Source organism: Aptenodytes patagonicus, chromosome 1 (assembly GCF_965638725.1).
Source record: "Aptenodytes patagonicus chromosome 1, bAptPat1.pri.cur, whole genome shotgun sequence".
In the NCBI taxonomy this organism is placed as follows: domain Eukaryota; kingdom Metazoa; phylum Chordata; class Aves; order Sphenisciformes; family Spheniscidae; genus Aptenodytes; species Aptenodytes patagonicus.
Window position 1 is genome coordinate 166,758,608 of NC_134949.1, and position 24,651 is coordinate 166,783,258.

The window sequence follows — 24,651 nt, forward strand, 5'->3', positions numbered from 1 at the left end:
TGATACTTCAAAGTAATTTTTCAGTCCCCTGGAGAAGGTCATAGAAATATTAAAAACTAAAGCATTCTCCAAGGAGCTCAGATTAAAGACTTGCATCAGACTTTATAAAAGTGATTGGTCAAATATATAATGTACTTTTAATGTTCTAGCTCCTGGTTTGTTTTCTTTAGAAAGAACCTTTGTGATGCTTTTCACAAAAGGCAATACAAAGCGTAAAGAACAGCACAGCAAGGCATAACATGAACAAGAAGACATACAGAAGAGTTATTTGCCACATTTTTACAGTGGTGAAGAACTACTTAGGTTTTTGAATATTATGAGCAAATTCAGGGCAATTCTTAATTAAGACATTGTTACAACTCTATACCATTTGATTGCAAGCAGTACTGTAACACAAATATTTCTATTCCCTTTGGCACGTTCCCTGTCCTCTTTTGTCCCCATAATATACAACTTGGCCACAAAATTCCATTTCCGTATTACTTTCCTAAAGTGGGCTGACATAATCGCTCTTTCAGACCCAAGCGCGCACCTCCTTTCCTCTGTAATTGGTTACCAGAAATAGGCAACCTTCTTGCTGTTCAGAGCTCTGACATCTTCATAACCCCATTAGTCTTGCCACATTGAAGGCAAACCATATCTACACTATCAGCTGTACAGACAGACAGTGAGTAAAAGAGTTAAAAGAGATGATAAAGTAAACATGAATTCAGGAAATTCGTATTAAATTTATCTTCAGGTTATTGGAGGCACAAGCAGCGACCAACGTCATAAACTAACTGTTCATTTGGTGGTGTTACCAAAAAATGGTGTTTATATTTAAAAGCATCTGGTAATATGATAACCTCAATAAAAATAAAGTGCTTAACAGAATGTAAACAGCATAGTCTTGCCTGTGTCCTTTCTTTATACTGAACTAGACATCTCATGTTTAAATTTTAAATCTGCAAAAGCCAAATTAGAAAAAAGCAAATGCACATTAAAAAAATAAAGAACATTTTAAACTCGCAGCAAGTGCCTACCATACAGCGACGAAATATCGTCAGCCTTCCACCTGGAAGCAAACTGAGAAGCTCACTAGCCACATCAGTTCTCCTGGAATATTACCTCCTGCATAAAAGCACAGTCAAGGCACGTGGAATAAAACTATATTTATTACCAGATAATCTCAGATATAATATCAAAAAAGACGTGAATCAAAATAAATATAAGCATGTGTAAATACACACACGCTTAAAAGTGGCCAGGCATACCCCTCTAGCACCTCCAAACTACTAGATTCATACGTTTAAGGAGATGAAGCATATATACACACGCAATAGGTTTCTGTAAAACCTGAATTTTTATCTGCATTTCCATCATCCCTACATACAGTTGTCAAGTTACAGACCAATTAAGCTGAAATAACCTTGCACTAAAATCTTGAGCACAAACCAAAGCCCCGGGATGACGCGAAGTAAGTGTTACCATCTTAGCCGATTCGCATGAAAAATGACTGTGGCAGTATCATCACACCATAGGCATCCTAAAACAAAACGGGTCACGTTTTGCTTTTTTTGTCACAGGAAAGGCAAACTGATGCATAATTAACAATTGGCCGATGCAAATTCTTTTACATCTTTTAATTGGTGTTAATTAGATTAGAAGTAAATTTTCTTTTATCTCGCCATTCTAATGTGAACTAATCTTCTCAGCAGCACGTCAAAGTTTCCCTTTTAATTAAACTTTTCAGCTGGGAACTTTGGCAGCACTCAGGCAGCAAAAGATATAATTTAAGGCACATGAATTGTGCTGGGTTTTATGAATGGAACATCACAAATTTAAAGCAATTATTAAAAAGGCTCAGCAGAAGGTCAGAAATCTGAATTCTGCGGAGGTGATGGTGAGCTTTTAAAGCTGCTCTGAGAATGTGACTATGGCACTTTCCAGCCACCCCTTCCACATCCAAATCCATCCTCTTACAAAGGAAAACTACCCCAAATGTAAAACATCTTCTGTGAATTAACTTCCCCCTTTCATACTGCTTCCCCCAAAACATTGCAGCTCCTCTAAAATTGTTAACGTGCAGAGTAAACCACAAAATACATTTAATATCTTTTATGGGAAGTTGACCTGAAATAAAATTTTATGTAGTTAAGGACTTTTGATAGTTCTTCGTCCAACTTTTTTCTCTCTCTATGGGGCAACGGTGATTGAAACCTGATGTCTGCTGCACAAAAAGGCCATAAAATGTTTTTACGCAGAAGTAAAACAGTAGCCATTAAGTTTTGCTATGATGTTTGAGTAGATATGCAGCATGAAAACATGATAAAAGAGCCATAAACTGATTGTGATCAAATGCAATTACAATGACTTCTCTCCAATGAATGACATGTACTAAATGCAGTTACAGTTCCTTGCAAAATTACTTTGGGCAAAGGACCAAGAAAACACTATATCCTCTTTACGAACGGCAGCTTGCCAGGGAAATCGCAAACACGCAAGCTTTAATATCTATGGCCAAAAAGCACTTGGGAACTCATTAGGAAAAGGTTAAAAAGACTCACTTGTGAAAGACAGCTTTTTTGCGACTAGAACAGCATCCCGAAGAGTCCAGCGTTTGGGGTGTTGGGAAGAAGTGCTCCTGAAGGAAGGTGAGAGGAACCCTAGTGAGGGTGGTTACCCTTTGCTCCTCATCACATTTTGACTGCACAACAAAGGTAAGCTGCAGAAAAATAGCAACTTGTTTCGCAGCGTTCTGTACTAAAGTTCTATATTCTGCCTGACAGAGGACCGGTGAAAATGGGAACCCTAGCCTAACAACACAGATTTTGCTAGGAAGAAAGTCCTTCAGCACTGGAAACAACTAAGATAAAAGCCGATAGATTTGAAATCAGATGAAGTGGGCTCTTTTTTAAAGGTGGATAGGAACCGGGGTCTTGGGAGTTTCATCCTTTTGATTGTGTTTTGAGTTTTTGATTAGATAACCTGGTTTAACTTTTACTCATCAAAAGGATTTCTATATTCTGAGTAGTCAGACCAAACCCCCGGATTTCTCGAGGGGTAGACTCCAAGGAGAAGACACCCTCAGGCGTTTTAAGTGCCAAAAGGCCATGAGCAGTGCCAGGTCATTCTCTGGCTAACAAGATTTAAGGAAGATGGTGTAGAGATATTCCGAGCAATTTCTGTGCCAAAACCAAACATAAAAAAATAAAGTGTCAACAGCACTAATTTCCTCCTGGGTGAAACTGCCCTGAAGTATCGTGAAAAGTGCAAACCTGGTAGCATCATTTTCTATCTCTACCTGGAAATAAAGGGAATCGGAACCGGGACCTTCCCATTGAATATAAGGTATTTTGCTTTATATAGGAAGGACAAAGCAGAGTTGAAGCTACAGATGTAAATTTCCCTGTATATTTATTTACAAAAAGAGGAACGAAAAAACCCCACCAAACTTGCACTTTCATTGTCTAAGAAACTCTGATTATTACATTTTAGCAGGCACCTAGGAGTGCAGATGTAACTGCTGATTATACCCAGGAGCAAGCTGAGGAGAGACCCGAACCTCCTTAGTGAAGGGATCAACTCCCACCACACCACTGGGATTCACTTTAATGGAAACTTATGATGCTTGTTATTAACAGCTTATAGAGTTGCTACCAAGCTGAATTATTTATCAAAGAAAAAAAAAAAGGAAAAAAATACTAACCAGGATTATTCTAACCTGATACTAACAATGCACAGCAGTTATTTTTTATAGTGAGGCTCAGGTTAAGGGCTTATCAGTTCTTTTTATATAAACTTCAGGTTTATAACTTACATGAAAATTAACTGAACACTTCAGTACTATAGAAGGTGTCATTGTATGCACCCTTAGTGTATGGTAGAGTACAAATCAGAAAGGACAGGAAAAAATCCTTCCTAACTATAGCACTCACTCTGTCTGAAAAATGTCATGCTAGATAGCAGTATCACCAGTAAGAGTGAAGAAACACACGGTAACTCGAACTCCCTGCCCCAGAAAGCCAATAAATCTCTCCTCCTAAAAACCAGAGCCCGCTCCGCCTTCTCCTGCCTTATTAAATCATAAACCAAAAGCAAACGTCAAAGCACTGCCGCAACTTCATGTAATTACTGTAAGACCTCCTAGACTGTGTTGTAAGCAGGGAGGAAAATTTGGATGTGAAAGAGGTGATGTTCGCTGCTCCAGAAGCAGTGCGGGGATGCAGCACTGGGCTTTGGTGCTGTGGCACCTCCCTCCTCAAAAGAGCATTCCTTTTTTTTAATCCTGTACATTAGCTGTTTAATATTAATTATCAATTTTGCAGCAGTGGCCGCCAGTCAGTAATTACTAACAGTAATTAAATTCAACTGAAATTTAACAAGGGAAATGTGTGTACCAAGATGTATAGTGCTCTCGGAATAAAAGCCTTCTACAGCAGTGTGTTCAATAACAGAAACTACTGTATATTTCAGAATGGGAACATTCAGGCTGATTATACACTCACACACACGTTTATCAATATGAATATAACACATGCACTTTATTATAGATGCAAATTTGCTTTATACATGTGTTTGTCTAAACTCAGTTTATAAATACCTATATATATATAAAAGCAAAATTTCCATGAATGTGCTGTGCTGCAGTTAGTAGGACACTTATTTTCAAGGAAACAATAAAATCTAGCTAAGTCTTACCACTGTGGAAGTCACTCCTTCGAACATTACACTTTGGCTATCCGAGTCTTTGAATACTGCCTGTGTTTCACAGTCAGCACATTTTCATTTTAGTAGAAGGTGTTCTTTAAAACCTCCTACCATACGTTTGGCCAGTGGTGTCCGATTATCCGATTACTTATACTTATCTGATTCCATGCAGCTTCCGGGAAAGTGGGAGGGGAAAAAAAAAGATCTCTTTCCCAGAAGCAAATTTTCCTTTTAAAGTGTGTTAATATGGTGAGGAATAGTTCTTTCTCTAGGTTTTTAAGAAGAACCAAAATTCATCACCGCTAAACTTCTACTCCTCAGATAAGTGCAAATTGCTCTTGAGCAACTTGGGTTTTTTTCTCTCCCATGAACTGGTCCTCAGTGGTGGTGTGCGTGGTGGGTGAGACACGAAACAGTGGTGCTAACAATTAAGACTGTGCAAGGTATAAAGACTGTATGAAGAAGGAGTGACACAGCCTGATGCTACCCAGTGCCCCCCAGTAATGGAAAGAGTTAGACATTTGCTTTGCCGGTGTTTAACATAGCACGAGCACTACAATTCCTTCGCAAAGGGGAGGGAAGCCCTAGAAACCCTGGTTGACTCCAGGCACACCAGAGGAAGCTCCCACTTCTCCGGGTTTTTTGAAAGCCGCACTTCCACCTGCACGAAACCTACGTGACCCAACAAACAATATGCAGTAACATCCAAAAATAACCTTCAGGTGGTTGTCTGACAGGGCTCGGTCAAAGGGAACAGCAGCAGCAGTTCAAGGATTTTGGCGGGCTGTATTGATGTCTGCTGTAAAGCTAGAGCTATTGCTGCGCGGACCACGCAGCATCACTTCTTCCCTCATTTCCAAAAATCAAGGCGTTGATAGCAGCTGGCTGCGAACATGCAAAGTGTTGGGCTTGCAAATAATACTTAAACTCTTCCAGAAGAATCACCACTTTAAAATAAAAATTGAGAAGCCACCAGAGAAACATCTGATTCTGAAAAATTATGGTAATCAGATCATTTCATTCCTGAAACCTCTGGAACAAGCTTCGCTTCTTGAAGAAAATCCTTCAGCTTTCTCTTACCGAATACTTGGCCATTATAATCTTGGCCATGTCACTAGTGTCTGGATGTAAAATCCTGAAAAGATAATGTTGGTATTTGTCAGGCACAAAAAAACCCCCTTTTGATGGGAAATGGAAGATTTGGTGAGACTGAAGCTGATATGGCAATAGTAAAAAATCCTACATGGAAGCTGTAAAATACTGATGTGCGCCAAAATTCTGTTTTACTTATGGAAACCTTTTGCTAAGCCACTGCTGTGGGAGCAGGACAATACAAGCAGCACCGCGCTGCTACCTCCAACATAAAGTATCTGTTGGTGAGTCTCTTGCTACCCCCTCAGCCCTCACCAAACTACCTGCTCCAGAACGAAACGATCTTTGGCACACGCGAGTAAATTGCTGCAGCACAGGCATATCTGGACAGTAATTAATCACTTCGAATGCTCAATGTGTTTGGATATAAAATTAAGAAAGTCGGGTTGTTAAAAAATGACAGATTTAAGCACCATCTGGGCTCTGTGGCCACAGTGGCGCGAATTCCAAAGGAAGGCTTAACAGTGCATGATCCGAGAATCCCATCTGTCTCAGCTGAAACGAAACAAATAAATAAATAAACCGGCAGCCTCATTTACAAGGTTTTCCCAAGTTTCCCAATTTAAAAATCAGCTTGCAATAGGAAAGCATATAGAATGAAAGGCGCTACATCTTCAAAATGCTTCTTGCGTCTTTTACATAAATTATTACTGTATTACACCTCTATGGAAACATCTCTAGATAGGTATACCTATCTAGATCAAACACTTTGAGACGGCATTTCCTAGTGTGAGCATGTGTTCATAAAAACACAGTGCTAGTAAAGAATCGATGTGATATGACTCTTCAGTTGACTTGGGGAAGCCAAAGTCCCTTTCTGGCACCCACAGTCTCCCTTAGCTCCTTCCCCAAGCCACCGCTCACCTGCACCCGCCCCATGGCAGCTCTGCCTGGGGATGAAATGCAGCCTCCTTGGCTCCCAACAGACCTCCCTCCGGCCACCTCGCTGCACCTCCCTCCAAGGGCAGAAGCCACTCAAACTAGTCACCTGCAACTAGTTAACCTGCAAGATGTCTTCAATAAAACTTGCCCGGCATTAAAAAGGTAAATAAATAAATCATCCAAGACAGATGGACACAGAATATGAATACAACTATTTGCCTCGGAAAAGCTTAGCCAGGTGGGTTTTAAGTTTAGAGGTGAACCCCAGGAATCCTCTGGTGAAGTCCCCAGGAGTGTTAAAGTTTGGTCTGAGTGCCTTCAGTCCCTCCACCCGGTTGAGCACCAGGTGGGCGGACGCACGGATGACGTCGGGTTCTCAAACGTCTTTGTGCCCTACCGCTCAGGACGGTGCTTTCTGTGTCAAGGCGCCTCTTTTGCTCTGCAGGAAAGATGGGACTTTCCATCCTCGGCAACTTCTGTCCTTGGCACATACCACGACCCCCACCCTGCCCAGCCCATATGCAGCTCACCCGAAGGAACAGTGAACCCCAAATCGGCACCCGTCAAAGCCACACTCTCTCCTCCTGCCCCAAAGCCACATGCTCGCTTTTCCTGCAGGTGAGGGCAATGGAAAGAATGTCATGGGCATCCGCAGGCCTCTTCCGAGGTCTTGGGGAAGGGGCTTCTCCAAGGGGTCTGAATCTGCCCCTTCCTCTGCTTCAGCCAACGAGTGACCACCGCCTCTCTCGCACAGCCACTCTTCACTAAAACTGAGTCCTCCTTCCCATCCTACCTACCTCCAACAGCTGGAAGAAGCTCCTCAGACATATCAGCAGGAAATATGTCCAAAAAGTACAAGTTACTAGTGTCAGACTTAAATAAAAGACAGTATCATACTGCTTCTTTCAAACAGAGGCATTTGTATCAAGGCCTAATCCCAGAAAGATTTTTTGCAGTATCTTGATTTTACTTTCAACAGATCTCTTTGCATTTGTAATATGGAATATGTGGGTACATTTTTCTGGATTCATAACGTAATAACCCTTTGGTTCTGCTCTTATGCTTCAATTTCCGCTGATGGTCCAATGTACATTTTTGTAGGAGAATTATTTGGACCCAAATGGATGAGCAAATACGTAATATATTCTCTCACTTAAAACTGCTTTTAAATCAGTGGCACTAAGCTTGCTTATTCTTTCCCTTTTTTTAATTTGTTGTGTAGTTTGTGGGGCTCTCCTTTCGGAAAACTCATGCAACTCCTGTGGGCATTACCGAGAACTCACCAAGAAGACGATACGTACAACGAACTTCCACATAGCTCCATATACAAAACTGCCAGACGTTAAAAGTAAACAGACTGCACTATTTTCCACGAAATATAGATCTTTTATAGGAATTTGCTACAAATTATAAAGAATAGAAATAAAAAGGGGAAAATGAGATTATTCTTAAATCTTTTCAGTAGATGTCTAGCAGGAACATGAACTCTGCGTAATCACAGAAATGAAAGCGTAGGTCAAGGAATCTGGAAAACAAGCACACGAGACCAAGCCTCTGTAAAACAAAACCACGTCAGGGCCTGAAGCTGGCAAGCGGCAGGCAGCCGCCGCTCTGCCGAAGCCGCTCTGCTGGGAAGGTCTCAGCACCTCTGATGGTTGGGCTCTGGGGCCCCGTAAAGGTAAGCTGGCGAGGACTGCCCTGCTACTCCACGCTCCTCAGACACTGCGCACGGGCTCCTCCGTTGCCATCAATCTGCTACTAAAATAAACGAGATTTACAGGAATAATAACAGAAGCACTGTATATGTAATTGACGGGCAGGCTACATCCCAGGTGATGGGGATTGCCGATGGTGAGCGCAGCACCGGGGTGCGGAGGGCGACTGGCAGAGCTCGCCTCGGCATCCCTACGCACCCTTCCTGGGAGGACTGCTTCTCTGAGGCGCTTTGAGACTCCCTATTTCTGGAAGATGACAACAAATGCAAAGTATTGACATGTGTTGTAATCCACGATTTCCATCAACAAAAAATATTTTCTCAACAAACACTACATCTCTTTATGAATTTCCTAGTACTCAGACAAAAGATGTGTTCTCTCAGCAGATGTTGCATAAAAATGAATACACTCCCCAAAAATGGGCATTTATTTTTTTCTCTATAAATAAACCAGCACCTGGTTACAAATTTTTCTTTGTTCATCAGTTTCATAAGCTTTAAAATAAAATGAAAATATATCTTTTTATCTGTAGAATTTCGAAGTGATGTAAAACCTTTGTAGTGTAAAAATAGGCACAGAGCATTTAAAATAAGCTGAATTACTAGAATATTATTGGATGGCGTATTAAATATAGTATTTTCACAACACAGTAAAGTGAGCTATACTATAAATAACACACATTTCATCCCTCCATAATTTAGTCTTTATCACCCTGGTTCTTTCATTATTAAGACTAGATACTGGGTTTTGTATGTGCAAAACTGGTACAAGTTTCCCTGTGAGAGAGTTTTTGTACCAGTTAGGTAAGAAAATAATGAATTGAACTTAATCCTCATCACTGCACACCTTCTTGGGGACACGACCCTCAGAAAGGGTAAACATTTTCGTGTTGTGTCGTTGTGGCGAGGGCGAGCCATGCTCGGTGTGCACCGGAGTGGAGTCAAACGGCCTACGGGCTACTGACGAGTTTGCATTGCATTCGGTGTCATCTTCTCCGCTTACGGAACAGCTGTGTAAACCGAAGGGAAGGGAGAGCCGGCAGGGTTTTAGGCTGGGGTTTGAGAGATGTGCACACATCGGAGGGGACCGAGGGAAGCAGGGCCAGGCGGTCCGGCTGCGGCTCCGACGCTGGAAAGCAAATGTCCCTCTGCTACCCCCACGGAAAGCAAAAGCAAAACACCGTGGACTGTGGGATGCACGTGGGGACACAGTGGGAGCCAACTCCGGGGAGCACGAGGAAAGCGGGGCAAGAGTGTAGCCCAGCTCAGATGAATTATTTCAGAGAGGGCGCAGCACGTGGGGCTGCCAGAGACAAAACAGATATTGCTCCGGATAGCAGCCTTCGGACACGGAGACTGCCCGTTTTGGAGCGCCATCTTGGGCAGGCGCATCTCCAGCAGGCACTCTCCGTGTCCGGCGGGCGGCTGCGGGGCCAGGGAGCCGGAGCGGGGTGGGACGGGGGGCGCTGGGGCAGCGTGCGGGGCCGGTCAGGAGCACGCGGGGCCTGCGCCCCCCTACAAAAGGGACGGCTTTCTCTATTTTGGGCTTGCAACTGTTTTGCAGTCCTTGGGCAAACTGCAACCTGCCTGTGTCTTGCAGGTTTTGACCTATAAAAGGGCTTGAAATGCGTGTCTGCCTTGTACTGCTGTGCACTTCTACAAGGAATTGTAAATACTTGGAGACTGTTAGATGAAAGGAGTAAAAATATAATAACCATAAAGCAAAACATATACGCGTTTTCCGTATGGGGAATGCCTCTCGTTTTACATAAATTTTCTACGCAAATTAACCCGGGGTGATTCTAGCCACATGAAAAAAATTAGATCTCATTAAATGTTCATTATACATTTAGCACTGAAATCGGCTGGGTGATGTTTCTAAAGAGATCGACGGCAAGAAGTAAACTTAAGAGAGTAAAAGGTAAAATAAAAGTTTTTCCTTAGTGCAGAACCCAAAGTATGGTGAAATTGTGTTAAACAACGGCATGTGTTGGTGCTAATTTCCACTCTCAGAGGCAAATAATTTCTGAAACACCCCAAACTCGCGGTAATTACCCAGCTGATGTTGGCTGCCTAAGACCAGGCGCAGCACCGTTTCGGCAACGAACCTTTACGGAAGCGGTGAAGCCACCGAAGTTATATGAAGATTAATAGAAATCTGAACCGCGCTACATCTTAAATAAACAAAAGCTTTTGTAGCCGCGCTGAAAGGCCCATAAAAGTAAACTACAACCTCGGCAAAGCCTTTTAAACTGACAAAACAGCACGGCAGAGGTCAGGGAGGCAGGCGGGTCAGCAAAGCCCTGCCTGCAGGTTTGGGGGTCGGTCCCTCTCCCCGCTCGCGCGGGGGCCTCGCCGGGGCCGAAGAGAAACCCCGCCGCCGCTCCTCCTTCCGCCGGAGCAGGAACACTTGAACTGCCCTTCTGCCTCAACAAAACTTTAGTTTGCTGATTGGGCACGAAACAAAAGAAAGACAGCGGGACGCGATTTATAAGGGGGCAGGGTAGGCTGACATGCTATTGTACTCCAGAGGTATCCACAAGCTGTTAATTCCATTTTAACATTGTTAATAAGACTGTTAACACATCTGACTTTGTTTAGAGACTTTGAAAACATCAACAAACTAAAGAGAAAACAAAAAAAAACCCTCACAAAAAAAACCCTCGCCAGAAGTAAAATATGATCTTTTCAAATAGCACCAAACGTCCAAACGTGACGCTTCTGCCTGTCCGGACCTGGCAGCGAGGAGGAGGGACGGCAGGGAGGCTCAGGGACGTGCGTCCACTTATGCTTCATCCTCTCGTTAGACCATTCAGCTAATCACATTTTCCAGGTTAAATTTAAAGGACTCGTTTCTAACACCGCCGCCGTTTTGAGGAGGAGAGGGAGTAAACCTGGACTCCCCCCTCCGCGCACACCTCCTCTCCCTCGCTCGCTCGCACTCGCATGCAGGCAAATGTGCAGATTTAATCAGTGTGGAATGTTTTAAATGAATAATTGGGTCTGACAGATTTATTGCAGTTAATTTTGCAATAGAATGGAAAAATGTTTGGATCTCAGCCTTTAAAGTATTAGGAAAACAATTAATCCATCACATAACGGAAATTCCTGTATTACACCCTCATGTCCAATTAAATAATGTCAAGTAATCTTACATTGTAAAATGCTGAAAATTGAAGCTCGAAACGTTGGGGGAATATGTTTTAATTTTTTCAGGAACCTCGAAACAAAAATCACATCAAATTAAAATCAGATGCTTCGATAGAAGGTTTTTTGGTTTGTTTTATTTGGAGGAGGACCCTTTTTTTTAGTAAAAAAAAAATCTAACAAAGAAAAAAAGCAGCCTTACTCAAAAAACATTGACTTTCCTTATTCTCTCCAGCTTTTGCATCAAGAACGCAAGGCAATCTCAAAGCAAATCAAAAGCGTTACGATGAAGTGTGTGACTGCAGAAAAGATCTTTAAAAGGAGATAACCAGCACTTCTCTTTTTCGGCAGGCAGAGGGGCTGATTCCAGGGTACTTACTCAGGCACAACTCTCCGAGACTTCAAGCCGTGTTTTGCTTGAATAACGTCCCGTAGGATCGAGTCCCCAGTTTAGGACCAACTGACAGCAAACTTCTGAGACTGAAAGTAAGCGGGATTCGTTTGTCTTTGTTTACAGCCCAAAGCTGCTAATGCTGTAAAATTGCTTAATGTCACACTCCATCTCCTTTTTATTAAAGGTTAAAAAAAAAAAAAAAGCCTGCAAATCAAAGAACTTTTCCAGAATAACAAAAACACCGACTTACAAATGTCTTGCCTGCCCCTGAAATTTGAAACTTGGCAAATTCATCCCGCTCAGCTGCTGTACAAAAGGTCCCTGAAGCGTGTTACAGTAGGGACCCGCGAGCTTCCCAAATACTTTGGCTCTTTCTAAACTAGGGGAGATGGGGCTGCGGTTTCAGGGCTCCCTCAACTAGAGCGAAATGAAAGCGGCGGTGAAATTTTAATATCGCAGAGGTTTAAGAGGAGCGCATTTGGCTGTTTTTACAGGGGGATTGCCGACGGTCCTGCGGCGGGCGAGGTAGGGAGTGCAGGGACAAAAAGGGACTGGAGCACGTGTCGCTAAAGAAAGGCAGCAAAAAAAAAAAAAGTTGGAGGCACTGAAAAGGGAGTAAATAAAACATAAGGAAACATCCTTCTTCCAGTATGTCAACGGCAAAAATAACAAACTGAAATCTCAGGTCGCATTTAAGGGCAATAAATATTGCAATGCCTTGCTGGCACCTTCGTTAAGGCACCGTCAGCATGGCTGGACAGATGAAAACGGGGACTGAGCTGAATGAAACAAGACTTGGCCACCACCGTTCAATTTGTTTTTCCAAATACAACACGGTGCTTATTTTGCTGGTTTCTTACAAGCTTGACGTTCTGGATACCCACGTTGCCACCCAACTATTTCTGTTGCCATAACAACGTCAGAAATTTGGTCCTCGATGTCCTTTTTAATAAAATCATTTTGGGACTTGGGAGCTTTCAACGGCGGGACGGTTTCTCAATTTAGGCAGCTCACACCTTTCTCACAAGGAGCCTATTTGTTTCTGTTTCCCTAAAAAAAAATAAATCTTCTAATTTGAAAACGACCCCCCCCCCCTTGACATTGGAAATAGGCCTGTTGCTATAAACAGCTTTTCTGGGGGACTTGGGATAGGATTTTCAAGAAATAGGCAACGTACAGCAGCCGGGGGACTACCTCCTAAGGCTTACAAAAAGGAGTGAAGTACTGTACGTACAGCCCAGTGTCTGAAATAACGGGCAAGTTTTCTCCATCTATCCACCGGATGGGTTTTAAGATCTTCAAAAATTAAATGTACAACCAAAAATGACTTAGAAAGTGTAATAGCGCTGTATATTTTGTATCTGGTCACTTGGGAGATCCTCATCCCTCCCGCAAGGCGACTGGAGCTCTTTTTGGGAGCTGCCCCTTGGCATGGGTAATATTTTTTCTGCTCTCTCAGATCAGCTCAGAATGAGCGGAATGAAAAAACCCAAACCGACCCCTGGCTCTTTACCATTAAATAAATTGGATTCCCAGCACAAATAGCAAAACAATGGCCAAGAGGATGTGACTAACAAACGCCGAGGGAAGAGTCAAGCTGCCCTCTCTTTGCATATGCAGCGAAACAGAAGTCATTGGGGTTGGGTTCCCCCCCCCCCCCCATTTAACATATCTGTGCATTTCAATAAGTTGAGAGAAACAATGCCCGGCTTTCAAAAGTTGCAAATTACTGGGACTACATTGCAAAATGTGGATAGCCCATAACACTGGGAGATGTTTAAAAGTATTTATCTTTGGTTGGTATTTTTTTTTTTTCTTGAGGAAAAGGAGAGGGAGAAATCATAATCCTCCAGGAAAATAATCATGGAAGGGGAAGAAACTACCCGTGAGATATGCAAGAAACTTCCCGGGGAAAAAAAGGTTCAAATGTGTATTTTTTAAAAGAACAAATACCCATTTATAGCCTTCTCACTCGCCGGTCAAAGCCAGGCAAGGAGTTCTCTCGCTCATGTTCATTGATGATCCGCAGCCAAATATAAATATTTCTTGCCCTCGCTGCCGATGGTAGGCAGACACCTGCACACCTGCGCACCTGCACACCTGCACACCTACACACCCGCACTTTCCAGGGAGAAAAAAAAATCCCTTTTTCACTGTTACCGGTGGCATTTCTATAGTTGCTAAAGGAGCGTGACGGGAATCGCGCCCTTTCCAAGCAGCCGGTTTTGCAGCCCAAGTCGGAGGGCGCCCGCCACGCTCAGGAAAAGGGGGGGATATCCTCCCCACGCGGGGAAAAAACTCGACAACCCCCTCGGTAAAAAAAAACCCGAACCACCCAACCCTCTAAAACCCTCTCCCGGGCTCGATGCGTCTGTATGGAAACGTCTCTTTTTTGGACACTACGTGGGGTGGGGGTCCTTGCCCCTCGAGGGTAACACCCCCCCACACCCCCCCACCCCCTCGGGGCGCCGGGGCCCACGCCACGCGAGGGGCGGCCGAGCCCGCAGCGCCCCGCGCCGCCGCCGGGCGGGGAAAGCAGGGGCTCTAGTGACACCCACCGGCCCCGCCGCAAAACGCAGCCCCGGGCGGGCCGCCCGAACCCCCCCACCCCGACGGGCAGGGCCTGCGGCCGGGCAGGGGTGCGGGCGGGCGGGCGTGCGGGCAGGGGCGCGGGCAGGGCAGGCAAGGGGGCAGGCAGGGAAGCGGGCAGCGATGCAGGCAAGGGGGGGCGAGGGGTGCCGGCAGGGATGCGGGCAGCGGCAGGCAGGGACGTGGGTGGGGGCTGGCAGGGGCTCGGGCAGGGGCTGGCAGGGGCGCGGGCAGCCGGCTCGCAGGGGGTGGGGAAGGGGCAGGCAGAGATGTGGACGGGGGCAGGCGGGGATGCGGGCAGGGGCAGGCGGGGTGCAGGCGGGGGCGGGGAGGAACGTGTGCAAGGGTGCGGGCAGGGAGCAGGCAGGCGGCAGGCAGGGGTGTGGGGGCAGGTAGGGGCAGGCAGGGATACGGGCAGGCAGGGGTGCGGGCGGGGGGCAGGCAGGGGGCAGGCAGGAAAGCCATCAGCTCAGCATTCCTGGCTGGCTTTAGATCTCGACAATTGTTCCCCCTTCCCTCCCGGCGGGGCGAGGAGGGAAGCAACCACTTCAAAGAGGAAACTTTCTGCATGAGGCAGAGACGAGAGTTGTCGTCTCTCCGTTACCCGGACTATTATTATTATTAATATTTCAATACTCTCGTTCTTTTTTTTTTTTTTTTTTTTTGTCAGCTTGCTAATGAAGCTGTTGTTATTCCTGGGAAAAGGAGGAGGTAACGCGCGGCGAGGGGAGGCGTGCGCACCGATAACTCCCTTTCCAATTTGTTTTGCCCTGAAGAAAATGGAAAATATCTCTGGCAAAGGAATTGGCCAGCAGCTCTTTGTGTCCGCAGCTCGCGTCCTCGCCCCGTGGGGCTCCGAGGGCGGCCGGGCTCCCGGGTGAGCCTCTTCAGCCCCAGGCCAACCTGCAGCACCTTCTAGCACCTTCTGTCTAAGGATTTTCAAAGGGCTGCACAAACACTAATTAATTACCCGTGCTCTGAACCCATGCAAACGGAGACCCGGGGATCCATTTTACAGATGGGGAACTGCTTGCACGGGGAGGCCCAGCGAGTCACCTCTATCCCCGGTCGAGCCAGAAATTAAAATATTAATTTTCTCGACTTTAAATATAAACCCCATTGATCACTTTGCCGTTCCAGGAGACGGGGAGAGACAGGCTGATCGGGAAATTAATTCCCCATCTCCTTGCGTTCAGCCTGGAGACACATAAAACCTAACAGAGAGACATAACACGGCGCTCCCCTCGCGTTCACACCCGTTTGCACAGAGTCTTTTATCCCCAAATGCTTTACACAGTCAAAACAACACCAAGAAAGAATTAAAAATCATTAGGAGGAGAGAGAAACTAATTTGAAAAATATGGGCATGCTCATAGCTGCTCAACTGAGCCTTTAACCAGCTGAAGAGCCAGCTTGGTGGAGAGAAAGGAGAGGGATGTCCCTGGTGTTAGGAACTACAAAGGAGGAGGCTCCGGCATCAATACAGGCCAGAGTGCGGGAGACAGAGACGGGAGACAGAGACGGGAGACAAATACTGATGGGAGCGGGGGGGGGGGGGGGGGGGCGGTCACGGGGATAGAGGGGACCAGATTTTCCAGGGCAACTGAAGATGCAGACAGGCACCTGGCAGGATTTTCAAAAGCAACTGAGCAAGATAGGTACCTAAATCCCACCGATTTCAATGGATGGCAGGATGTCTAACCTGCTTACGCTCTTTTGAAAATCCCATTAAGTGCCAGCTGCATCCTTGGGGACCCAAACACATTTGAAAATTTATTGTAAGGCTCCAGGACGGACAAATTTTAAGAGCGAAGCACTGTTGTGCCGATGTCAGGAATTAAAAAACAGAGCCAGATGCCCTCCCTGCCCCAAAAGGAATCAGGTGGTTAAGAAATAAGAGAGTATTTCTTTCCATTTAAAGAAATAATTTTGCATTTGCACATGTAGCCTTCCTCATTTCTAGCACCTCTCTTTGTCTTTCGTAATAAACCAACTAGAGCGAGTAGGGATTTACAGCGGAAAACGAATACCACTGCCAGGCTCCTGACACAAGTGCGCGAGTGGCAGTGCTGGGGGGGACACGATAGGTAGGCGCTGGGCTACCCAGCGAGGCAGCGGGGCTGCTGGGGACGCTGCTGGGACGGCCATGTGTCGCTGCAAATGCGGGGAGGCAGGAGACAACAGGCAGGCATCGGAGGGCAGCTTTGCCATCACGCTCAGATGTGACCGGGACGCCGGGCGACATCCCTTTATTTTCGGGGAATGCGTTGGGGCAACTCCGGAAAGGCTGTATTTTGCTATGAAATAGCTGTATATTGCACGTACGCCATTAAGAATTACAGCATTAATGATACATGGATTATTTTTTCTCTGAATCAAGGTTATTTTGCCAGCGTGGATTTTCCTGTAAATTTCGATGCTTTCATTTATATTTTTTTAGAAAACTGTTAAAATAGGATTGTCGAGGGAATGCCAGACTTTCCCACGAGTTCGCTTTAAATATTTAGGTAGCAGCTGTCTCTTGGTCACCGACGAACTTTGAAATCCACAGAGTAAAACCTCAACAAACAATAGTGTAAAGACAGAGACTTTCTGAAAGGTTCTTCAAGAAAACCTCTATTTCTAAAGCATTTTAACGCCAACAGCTAAACTGACACAGCAGAACCATTGTGTTTTGCACCAGTTTTGTTTTGCTCTATGCAGCTGTGTTTTCACAGATGCAAAACCATGTGTCTTCAGCAAAAGGTCTACTCTTCCCTTCAGATGTGAACGAAGATCAAAGGTTCAAACACAGAAATACAAGCTCCTTTTCCCTTTGGAACATGTTTTTATTTTTTTGCAGTGGCTCTAAACCAGAATTCCCATCTGTTGTCCTTATGCAGTGCACAGGTTAACCTTAACAGCCGGGTTTGCGATGCTGTTATCTCAACTAAGAAGCGCGGGGATGAATCACTCTTGCACGTAGGCTCTGAACATCTCACCAAGCAGCAGGAGCAGGGCTGCCTCAGACAACCAGCCGTCACCGCACCGAGATGAGGGGTGAGGCGGGCTCGTTCCTTCTTTCCTCTCCAACAGAAAATTAGGAACTTCCTGAATATTATGTGACTACGGTCACATTTAAAGCCCTCCAGCCTAGTTCTACGCTGTAATAAACTGGTGTAACTCCTTTGGGTCGAATGGCAGCGTTTCAGTTTACAGCACGAGAGATTTAGGCCTGCGGCTTTTAGACGGCATCACTGGGCGTTTTGCCTCTGCTTCTCCATCAAGCAGGCCGGGAGCAGCCTCGGTGTTAGCGTTTGCCTCCCTGGCCGTGGAAGCGCGGCTGTCTCGATGGAGGTGCTGGGCTGCTGCTGTTTATGTGCCTAGCTGGCAACGCTTCATCAATAAAGGCTCTATGAGAAGTGAAGTTATTTGTGGCAGTTATGCCCCGGAAAATAGCATTAAAGCGATGGAAGAAGCTTCCGGGATCGAAGACGAAATTAACCGTGCACTCGTATATTCCGGAGGATAATACAACGTATACACACGCGCGCGCGCCACGGTACGTCTGTACGTATTTGCCTGCCCTGGGTAGTATAACGGCAACGGGCCGCGCCGCGCAGGGCCGCGCCCGGGGACGGGGGCGGCTCCCGCGGGCTGAGCGGAGCGCCGGGCAGCGCCGGCGGGCCCCCCGGAGAGCTCTGCGGCCGCAGAGGCGGGGGCAGGCCGGTGTCCCCTGAGGGCAGGGCACCCCGCCGCCGCAGCCGCCACGCCGCTGCCCGCCGCGGCCGCAGGTGCGCGGCGCCACCCCGGCGCGGGGAGGGGGGGGGGGGGGGGGGGGGAGGCGGGCGCTCGCGCTGCCCCCCGCGCCCCCCGGGCCACCCAGCCGGCACCCCCGCCCCGCCCCTTCTTAGCCCCGCCCGCCGCCCCGCGCCGCTCCGCTCCGCCGGGGCAGCACTGCCATCTAGCGGGGGCGGCCCTGCCCGCTCCGCGCCCCGGGGGGGGGACGGCGGGAGCCGGGCCGGGCCGGGCCCGGGTAGGCCGCGGCCGCGCGGGGCTTTGGAGGTTCGCGCTCCTGCCGCCGGCCGGGTTTCCCCCTCCGGGCTGGCGGGAGCCGGCGGGGGCACGTCGGGTTTGGGGAGAGGAGGCGACTGGCTGACGGGAGCCGGCGCAGCGCCCTCTGCCTTCGTGGGGCTCTACGCGAGGAGGCCCGGGCCCGCGCGGGAGGCCCGTGGGAGCGGCGGGACGTCATGGTTTTACCTCCCCTGCGTACACCGCCGGGCCGCTTGCCCCCGGCCGGAGGGGCACCGGACCGCGCCTGTCCCCCCACAGAGACCCCCAGGCTCTCCTCCTCCTTCCCCCGGCCCGCACCCCACGGCGACACGGGGGGCTCAGACCCCGCAGCTGTGACACCCATCGAAACGCCACCCCGATTGCCCCTGCGCTCACCGGGGGAATGGGACAGATCCAGGTGGGAAACCTTGTTCTACAATCGCCCCGCTCACCAGTTGTCTACATACACGGATGGACGGACAGACGGACAACATATTCCCCCTGGCAAGAACAGCTGCTCGAGAGAGCCACTTCACGGAGGAAGAAAGCAAAGCAGTGCCAGGGCCGGCTGCCAGCACTGGAGAGACAAGGCAGCCAGACCGGGTGCTGTCACCAACGGGGCGAAGGGCCAAACCCACTCGGCATGTCCCCTAGCAGACCACTGCGGCCACCCCCATTTCTCAGCCCAGAAAACAACCAGTGGGACGCGAGTTGTAAGAAGACAACCCTGAAGGTGCAGGCGGGGTGCAGGATAGGGTACGTGCCCTGCCAGGAGTGAGCCCGCCGCCACTGAGGAGCTGGAGCAGCAGGAGCCAGGAGAAGCAGCTGCCGGCCACCTCTCACCCCTGCGCAGCTGTGCAGGTGTTTATAGCGCTGCCATGTCCTATTTCACACTTCTCCAGGTGTGGGGTGCATACACGAGCCAGAAGGGGGACTGGCTTCACAGCTGCCAGCAGGGAGGTCACTGGAGTAGGCGATGGCCGTCACGGCCCCTCCCTGCTCAGCCCAACTGGCTCCACGCCGGCAGGAGAAGCCACAGCTGGCATCGCCCAGGCGTGTGGCTTTGCCCACACGACGCACGTGCCACCTCCTGACTTGCGCTGGCGGAGGGTCGCCTGAGCCCCGGTGTCGGTGCAGGCAGCTGGGCTGCTTGGTGCCTACAACAGGCTGGGTAAAACCTCTGCCCTGTGGAAAGTGGTGGCAGCGCCATGATTTCACCTGTTGCAGAGAGATTCCATGCGAGATGGAAATGTCGAGGGGTGAGCAAGCGTTGGGCCCCCCTCCTGAGAAGCAGGGCTGGTGGGCAGCGCAGCTCAGCAGCCTCTGTGGGCACGGGGCATAGGGCAGCCGAGGTGCCACACCAGCTGTCCCTTACAGGACACCAGGACCAGTCGCGTGGCTCGGGCAGCCCCCTGGGATGGGATGATGATCATCAGAGCTGCCCCCGGCTTCGTTTGCTGCTCCGCCAAGTAGGATTGCTACCAGAGGATGTATGCCTCTGCCCACGGCGACGGGAATCTTCTCCGAACTTCCCCCAATCCGGTTGCAGCTCTGTGATAGCAGGAGGCACACCAACCCCCTCTTCCCACAGCATGCTTCCCCTGGAGCTGCCCGGCAAGTGCAATTCTGCACATTTTATGGCCCTGCATTGAAGGCCCATAAGGCTTTGGATTAGACTTTCTCAGTACTTTAACGAGTATTAAATCAGCTTCGGCGGCAGCAGAAACCCCCAAAAGCATCCTATGCAAACTGCACGCACTTTGAGAAAGACACACGGCGATGTTGTTATTTGTAGAAGCCAACACAATCATGGAAGAATAGCTCATCAGTAACTCTTCCTTTGGAAGAAGTCTCCAATGGGCACAGTAGGATTTAATTTCTACTTTTTATTGAAAAAAAAAAAAAAAGAAAAATCAATGGTTAATAGACTTTAGCTTTGCCAAAGATAATCACCAAGTATAGCTTTTGTCAAGTTCAGCCTTTCTTGTTTTATCCTGCCGAAGTCCCTCTAAATACGCAGGGCAAAGCCAGGGCCATGGCGCCAGAGCAGAATGAGAGAGGAAACGAGTGTATGCTGAAGAATCAGATGGACACCTGTATTTTTGCCATCAGATTTTCAAGTTTTATAAGTACTCTAAACTTTTTTTGGTAAAAATCAGCATTTATCACCATTTGCCAATTCACATCAAATCGTTACAAGTCTATCAGAATAGAGGTTGCAAAAGGCATGATCTTTTCTTGCTCCGTACTGCTTCAGTTGCGGTCGCTTTCGCTCCTTACAGAAACAGCCGAAGTTGGCGATAACAGTAATTCCACATTGCGCAGGGGGTACGAGTTCAGCACCATGTTTCCCCATGACCTCTATGCAAACCAGAAGGACACAAGCCTATGTACTGCGGCTACAGAATTTCATCGCCACTTATTGCTGCTTAGGAACAACCGCCGAGAGTACTGTGAAGATGGTACTCGCTAGAGCTGGTTGAATTTTTTTTTGTATTAAGAAAGACTTAATAAAAACCCCACTGTCAACGCTTTGACATTTTGCTATTTCAGTCAAAATTGGAAGGCAAAGAATATGGGCACAGCCTGGTCTACGGTTTTCATTTTACTGGCCCTCTTATTTTCACAAAAGCAAACTAGAAAAAGGAAAAGAAGGGTAAGAGGAAGAGAAAGCGGGGAAAGAAAGAAAGAAAGCAAAACAAAAGAAAACAAAACGTTGTTAATTTTTCTTTAAACAACAGAAATATCAAGAGTAAAAAAGTGTCTTTTTTCCAAAACTCTGGATATTTTGCTTTACATTTTTCAACCAGCTCTAATGTTACCTGAACAGGAGCTTAGTAGAGACGTAGCACATCAGCTAGTGGATGAATTTACTCTTCATTGAGAATATGGAAAAACCCCACTTTGATTAAATTGATGAGGTATCTGTTGCCATTGAGCGAGTACCCATGTGGGAAGAAAGCCTATGCAGTTCAGCTAGGGAGAGGGAAAAGAGGAACATGAAATGCTTTCTAGGGAGCACTGTGCTAAGCAGCAGCCATAAAACCTCTGCCAGCAGGACACCTACTGCTTTCGGTGATTGAAGGCTGCAGGCAGATGTCCTCTTCTGAACCTAACCTGAGATGGTATCAGCCTGGGGTGCTTGGAATCCCCCACCGGCCGGATGCAATTGCCTCCGCAACCATGCTGATGGGAAGGGGTTGCACGAGTGCCCCCGACCCCGCTCCAGGCACAGTGAGCCCCATTAGTGCATATCGAACTTCTCTGAGGCAGACCTACGGGAGCAATCGCCTCTCCCGCAGCAGCAGTGAGATGGGGAGCAGTGCCATTCTCAACCAGCATAGCTGGCTCCAAAATGCAGAGCCACGACCTTCCTCTAGCTACCAGCTGCTGGTATGAGCAAACACACAGAGCTGTTTGAGGACATCAGTCCCAGTTAATGAGCTTGAGCTGAGCATTTCACTCCTATGCCACGCTTTCACACAGCCCAAGCACAGTTTTGCTTACTTTCTCTGCAATAATTAGAATTCAGCTGTGAATTCCCTTCCCTCGCACTGATTAATTTTCATTTCAGTACCAATTAGTAAAGGCTAAACTTTAGGGCTTATACAAGGGAAACTGTTGCACGGCTTAGCACCAAAAGAAATGCTTCAATTTCTTCTATTTCAAACAGAAAGCTTTACGGGCCTCTTTGTTGTGAGAGCAATCTAGATCAGAGAAGTGACAACTCATCTTCACAAAGACAATAATGCGAGCGCCCACTATCTGAACACAAGGTTGTAATGTAACGCGATTAAACAGCCTTTTTGCTGTAGAAAGATGTAAACAATTGCTACAATCGCGAGACCCGAGTTTTTCTGCAATTGCAGATTTCCTGTGTGCTAATTTGTTAGTCCAACACTTCTGGTGTTCCAATAGCAGGGGGTCTGCATTAGCAATGCTGGTCTTTTTGTTAAGAAAAAACCTCAAACCTCCACATTTACTTAGATCTGCACCTGAGCACTTGGAGAGGGATGTCTGCTTGCCTACAGCTCGGATTCCTTCTTTTCTTCTAAATTTCTGGAATTTGCAGCCTAAGCAGACTGGAAAAGTACACATTTTTCCCCATTAATCCTGCAGAAAGTTTTGTCTCTCCATTAACACACCACCACCAGCCACCACATTCTGCTTCCCTCACGGAAGTAGAGTATCTACAGTAGGATCATGTTGTGGCTTATTACTAAGTTGCCAGACACTCAATTTTCAGTCGCACATAATTTTGCCGACAGCAGGGACAGGAATTGCTTGTGCTACGTGTCCGCTTCGGGCTGAAGTTCTGGGAACTTTACAGTAGTAACAGGTGATTTCAAAGAGTGAGGTTATTCTGCATATTAAAATTACCAAGACCTTTAAAAATGTTCCTTTTCAAATTACTTCCAACTTAGCAAGGAGGACTGAGAGTCTTTTGTATTTTATGTATGTCTTTGTCATGCTCATTAGAAATCACCCAAATTTAGCCAAGTTAAAAACCTCTGAAAAACTGCAGTTCAACGTAGCCAGGGAAGATTTGTTTCATTTAAGATGGTAATAATCTAAATGTTTTGCTGCGCTCCTTCCACTTGGAGCCCTTGGTCAGACCAGGCTGTGCAGTACCCCATTCCCTTGAGGGAGTTCCACGGCACGGCTCGGGTACAGACCCCAAACTTTTTGCCCCGTGACGGTGGCTATCAGCAGTTCTGGGAAGACGTGCGAAGAAGGTGTTTTTCTTATGCATTCCCCAAAACCTTCCCCCAAATACTGAGCCCTAAGAGGAAAGCTAGTCCTGGCCAGGCAAGAGGGCTGAAGTAAATGAGAAGCCTCAGATGGGGAATGGGACTGAAACAATGCACTGAGGAAAAGAGAGGACAAGACAGAGCCGCAGCAGAAAGCATCACGTAACTTGCAATGGCCCCCTGTGCACCTGAGCATCTTCAGTTTCAAACATTCCTCCAAGAACCAGAAAAAGTATCGTAGTACCACCAACTATAATTCAATCGTTAGACAGTAAGTCAGTGGGACTGTGGCAGGCTGCGGCTCCTGCGATCTGCTTGTGCTGGGGGCTCATACTCGCTCATTTTGTGACGATAGGCTGTGGCAGAAAGTGGCCCTAAGGCCACTACAATCCCAGTTTTCCTTCCACCCCCTGCAGTCCTGTTTTCTGACCCACTCTTACGAGGACAAGGCTCCTGTCTGCCTGCCCCGGCTCTGTGCTGAGGAAGCAGCGTGGCCCCCTCCCTCTCCATGGATGGCACCAGGTACCGACCGTGCTCCGGGGACAGAGGTGGCAAGGGCAGTGGCTCAGTGACACCAGGCCACACCGAGCAGGCGTAACGCCTGCGCAGAGGACACCGACACCGTACCAGCGCCTAATACCTTGGTGCCATATGCACAGATGAGTGCAACATTGCAGTACTACCTGCACGTTGCCCACTGCGGCTCGGTGCTCTCCAGCTCACGAGCCATGCTGACAAACCACATGGGGTCCAGTATCATTTCAGGCTAAAACACCCTCTTGTCAACCTGCAAAAACCACATTAAAATACTACTGCTAAGACTGGAAGGCAAACTAACAGAGAGTTAGGAAATAGCCAAATTCACGTTTCTGTGTAATCCAAATTCAGCCCTCGGGGCATACAGCTTATGAAACTGTCTGCAATAATACATTCCTGCAGAGATGTTTTATGGGACAGACCTGAATCATGACTGGATAAGGAAGATTATTGTCTGTAGGAACCTGGGAGGGTTTTTGTTTGTTTGTTTGTGTGTTCATTTTAAGGTTTTTACCTGGGGACACACTGCAGAAGCGGTGCTTATTGGCATACACTTACATATTCACTGGATCTGAGGGAGATGGTACAAACAAGCTCAAGCATAAGCCTTGAGGCCAGTCTATGAAGACTCATCTAAAAACTACTTTCTTACTTTAACCAGTAACTTGATTAATACCAATTACTTGGATAACTAACTGGAGCAAGGACAGGAACTGGGTCTGCCCTCTACCAAGTGAATGCCTCCACCTATTAATCTAAAAAGT

General features: G+C 47.3%; 1 protein-coding gene across 4 annotated transcripts in view; it reads right to left on the reverse strand.

Annotated features, from left to right (window-relative positions):
- The window catches only part of CLYBL (citramalyl-CoA lyase), a 182,797-nt gene that overhangs the window by 135,212 nt on the left and 22,934 nt on the right, over positions 1-24,651 (reverse strand). For 3 of the 4 annotated variants that reach the window (XM_076361640.1, XM_076361622.1, XM_076361614.1), the window contains exon 1: positions 18,996-19,122. The exons of the other annotated variant lie outside the window; for it this stretch is intronic. In XM_076361640.1, the coding sequence (XP_076217755.1) occupies positions 18,996-19,093 (98 nt within the window). In that variant the 5' untranslated portion in view covers positions 19,094-19,122. Of the gene's footprint in view, positions 1-18,995; positions 19,123-24,651 lie in introns of those variants that run through there. 4 annotated transcript variants of the gene reach the window in all.